The sequence below is a fragment of the Limulus polyphemus genome, unplaced genomic scaffold, assembly GCF_000517525.1.
Source record: "Limulus polyphemus unplaced genomic scaffold, Limulus_polyphemus-2.1.2 Scaffold12626, whole genome shotgun sequence".
In the NCBI taxonomy this organism is placed as follows: domain Eukaryota; kingdom Metazoa; phylum Arthropoda; class Merostomata; order Xiphosura; family Limulidae; genus Limulus; species Limulus polyphemus.
The window spans coordinates 1-4,977 of NW_013678236.1; the positions used below are offsets into that span (position 1 = coordinate 1).

The following is a 4,977-nucleotide window of genomic DNA, read 5'->3' on the forward strand; positions in this document are numbered from 1 at the left end:
CATATTTTAACATTATATATATGGAGATACGTAACTGAAGCCACATTTTAACATTATATATATGGAGATACGTAACTGAAGCCACATTTTAACATTATATATATGGAGATACGTAACTGAAGCCACATTTTAACATTATATATATGGAGATACGTAACTGAAGCCATTGTTTCTTACCTGTGAATGATATTTTACTTAAGTAAATACAATGTTGTCATTGCTGAAAAACAAAACATTTTTATTATCCTTCAATCTTGTTTGGTTACAGAGCCATCAAATAGAAAATCACACCCTTCTCAAGAAAACAATTCCTTTAAGGAGACAAGAGCTCAATAACGAATCAGCTTAAAGCAGGGTCGTACTTTATAGGTAATTTTATGCAATACTATATAAGGTGTATCTGTCCAAAATTTTGGACTGATTGACTAGAAAAGGCAGCTAGTCAACAGCACCCACTACCAAATACTGGGATTTGACCACCACCCTTATAGAACACCCACACCCACAGAGAGTTGAGCACGTTTCTGCAGCAGTGGGATAATGTCAAATTCCCAGTCTGGGCATGATAAATACCAGGCCACGTTCAAATTTCAAAAGAACCTAATTATCCATTGTAGTATACTATGTAACAAACTGTCTCACATTTACATGTCGCAGCAAACAAACTAAACCCTAATCACAACAACTTGTACATCATTTTGATATTTTTTCCACCCCGATTTATTTGAAAAACACGACAACAAAATACTGTTGTACAATTGCTTAAAGAAACAGCATTTCAAGGAAATATGAAAACTTAAAAAACTTAAATGAATTAGTAATGTTCCACTATGAGCTTAAAACAAACTAAAGCTTCAGGCACAGTGTATCAGAGAAGCCATGATTCTGTTTAAATGTCAAAAACACATCTGTTTTTACACATCTTTAACTTCAAAGAAGCCAAGATCCTGTTTAAACCTCAAAAACACATCTGTTTTTATACATCTTTAACTTCAAAGAAGCCAAGATCCTGTTTAAACCTCAAAAACACATCTTTAACTTCAAAGAAGCGAAGATCCTGTTTAAATGTCAAAAACACATCTGTTTTTATACATCTTTAACTTCAAAGAAGCCAAGATCCTGTTTAAATGTCAAAAACAAGCCTGTTTTTACACATCTTTAACTTCAAAGAAGCGAAGATCCTGTTTAAACCTCAAAAACACATCTGTTTTTATACATCTTTAACTTCAAAGAAGCCAAGATCTCATGACAATGAAATAGTGGAATGTGATAATTCTAGATAACACATGTTTTTCACAACCTAACATACACTTAAAAGTCCAAGTAATTGAATAACAACATTTACTAACAGCTTATTTCTCTATCAACAGTAATACCTTTCCATGGTGGTCCTGGCACCATCTATTCATCCCATCTAAAATACCATCAGGCTGATGGACAATCAGATTTGGACCCTATAAATACATGAAATATAAATTAGCCAAACTATATGTACAGTACTGATGACAAAATCTTTAAACAAATAAGGCTATAGTTTTCTCTCGTAACAAAAACAAAATGACCAAAACATTTCTGGCAAATGTAGCTTAACTCTTGCTTTAATACGAGACAAATTCAATATAATGTGATAAGAATGTTCAGGAGAAACTAATCAGACTGAGTAAGGATTGTGTCATATCGGGATATGTAACATTAACACATAATCCACACTCATTTCTTTAAACTAATGAATTTATAACATAACAAACTATAGACAGCCTTGCAATCCACTCTAGGGAAAGTAATAATTCAAACCCACCACTTAATTCTCAGGAAACAACTGTTTTCCCTCTTAAAATCCTATAAATTGTTGGCCCTCACTGCTACCGATCACCTTTTTTAGAAAATGGTTTTAATTAGAACCTACCCATTATTTTCCAAATCTACCTCCTCTCATTATATTATCTTCAGAATATGGCACACAAAATTAGAGATATTTAACCTGTCAATCTCCCAGATAATCTTGTAAACTCAAATAATACATTGAGAGATCTTAACCCTTCCATCCCTGGAATTATCTTAGTAACATTCCTCTGAACCCTTTCCCGTGATAGATGAGAAGATGATAACTGTACTCAGCATTCCAAGTGAGGCCTAACAAGTGATTTGTACATTATGGATATTCACACTTTACTATTCCAAGTGAGGCCTAACAAGTGATTTGTACATTATGGATATTCACACTTTACTATTCCAAGTGAGGCCTAACAAGTGATTTGTACATTATGGATATTCACACTTTACTATTCCAAGTGAGGCCTAACAAGTGATTTGTACATTATGGATATTCACACTTTACTTGTAATCAATATGTCTATACATGCACTTTAAAATTCTATTGGCTTCAATACTAGCTAGAGTATCATCAATGTAATTGATAACTTATTCATCGTTATGCCAAAATCCTATTCTTCGGTTATGCTGCTAAGTGCTTAACCATCTACATTAAAACACATGATCCAAATTATGATAAGTCAAAAGCATTACCCTGTACTTACTATAATAAAGTTTATTTACCAAACAGTTATCCAACTTACCAATTGATCTAACTCATTATATAACAACTCAATATTATTTATACAGTTAGAAATAACCCAGGAGTTTAGGGGCATCAACAAACTTACTAATTATGCTCCTATCTGTATCATTAATGTAAAAAAAAGACAGAGCATGGATACTTGAGGTACTCCATTAGTAACAAGAGTCCAGTTTGACTGGACCTCCATTAACCTTCTTGATAAGATTAGGTCAAAATGTACATGTCAAAATATTTTTAAGAGAATTACATTCAAAATTTCATAAAACTGCTTTGTTTCCAACTTATGTCAATAAACTTGGAAACAAAATATAGTTTTCATTCAAATTTTAATATTATATAATTCTTAATGTCTTAATTTCAAAAGGAAATATTTAAATAAATTCTCAGTCGTCACTTTCATGTACCATTTGATATTTCTTTGTTCTAAACTGCCCATTTTTAGAATTACTTACTACAAATGTGTTATACAAGTTCCAAGGATAGAATTACTTACTACAAATGTGTTATTTCTATCCTTGGAACCTATTTACTTACTACAAATGTGTTATACAAGTTCACCTTGCACTGTGACCTGTTCGAGTCAGATTGCTGTTATCAAAGACATCTTAAGCACGACTTGTACACCTTACTTAAAGGCTTGCCACAAAGTACACGTGGTAAATTTGCAATCGTCAAAATTTCTTCTTCAATATAGAAATGGTCCAATGGACGACCCCCCCCCCCCACAAATAAAGTTAAGTGGAACCCTAGTCAATCATATTTATTACTCAAAATATGATGGGAAAATAATTTTATCTCTGCCATGTTTTCTCCATTTTGTTAACACTTTGAATTAACTTAGAAAACGTACATTTTCTTTATGACAGTCACAACAAATTTCCAACAAGAGTAGCATCCTTGCGAGTAAAACGTTAATTAATGAGATGCACCACTAGTAAGAAGAGTATGGATCACTTTAACACACAGATAGATGGCTAATAAGCAATTAAGGCAGATCATCCAAACATGCTTATCAAGCCTATATCATACGCAGAATTAATAAAACAGATTTTAGAATTACAAAATTTTTCACATGCCTATCTTTTCAATATCCTATAAACATTCAATTCAAATTTAGCTGTCAATCATCACATCAAACACAAGATCTTGTGTGATGTCATTCAAATGCTCGGTACATGACTGTGAAGATCTGTAGAATCAAGCGTACAGGACGAGTGACTCAAGACTACAACAACCATAATGTTTTCAAGTGTAATCTATCATAAGATATAATGTTTGGTACTGAAATATAGTACAAACTAGGGAGACACTCAGTAGAAAACATATTTCTGTGTCTGATTCTTCATCTTTATAACATTTCATCATCAACACTAGATGGTTCTCTTTATTTACTTGCTAAGGACTGATTTTAAACTTCTTAAGTCTGTGTCTGATTCTTCATCTTTATAACATTTCATCATCAACACTAGATGGTTCTCTTTATTTACTTGCTAAGGACTGATTTTAAACTTCTTAAGTCTGTGTCTGATTCTTCATCTTTATAACATTTCATCATCAACACTACATGATTCTCTTTATTTACTTGCTAAGGACTGATTTTAAACTTCTTAAGTCTGTGTCTGATTCTTCATCTTTATAACATTTCATCATCAACACTAGATGATTCTCTTTATTTACTTACTAAGGATTGATTTTAAACTTCTTAAGTTTGTGCCTGATCTTTAATGTTCTTTAACATTTTATAAACTATCCAGATGATTATTCATCTTAACGAATTTTATTTCATCATTTAAATTGTTTCAATTTCATTTATTTAGACAAACATGTGTGTACACTAAAACCCCACAAAAATATATTTTACTTAAATAAAAAGAATCTTTCGTCTTTTTATAAAACAAGTGTAAAAGTTAGTTTCACAATGACTCACCTCAGCAATCAAATCCAGTTTGTCGTCCGTAATGAGACATGCTATTTCCAAAATATGACAAGTTTCAATGTCCAGGCCGGTCATCTTAAAATATTTAAATTATGGAAGTGTAAAAAAAAGGTTTACATGAAAAAGCCTAAAGCTAGCTAGTAAAAAGTGTGTAAATAAATACATAAAATTAACATATTCTCTATACTTAGTAAACCTACAATAAAATATTCTCTATACTCAGTAAACCTACAATAAAGTATTCTCTACACTTAGTAAAATACTCAGTAAACCTACAATAAAAAAGAGAATATTTTATTGTAGGTTTACTGAGTATAGAGAATACTTTATTGTAGGTTTACTGAGTATAGAGAATACTTTATTGTAGGTTTACTGAGTATAGAGAATACTTTATTGTAGGTTTACTGAGTATAGAGAATACTTTATTGTAGGTTTACTGAGTATAGAGAATACTTTATTGTAG

At 31.5% G+C, this 4,977-nt stretch overlaps 1 protein-coding gene across 1 annotated transcript in view; it reads right to left on the bottom strand.

Annotated features, from left to right (window-relative positions):
* Positions 1–1,352: 1,352 nt before the first annotated feature.
* Positions 1,353–4,977, bottom strand: part of LOC106477047 (oligoribonuclease, mitochondrial-like) — a 5,668-nt gene continuing 2,043 nt past the window's right edge. The window contains exons 2-3 of the mRNA XM_013937651.2: positions 4,506–4,589; positions 1,353–1,454 (exon numbers count right to left, since the gene is read on the bottom strand). Of these exons, the coding sequence (XP_013793105.1) occupies positions 1,353–1,454; positions 4,506–4,589 (186 nt within the window). The remainder of the gene's footprint in view (positions 1,455–4,505; positions 4,590–4,977) is intronic.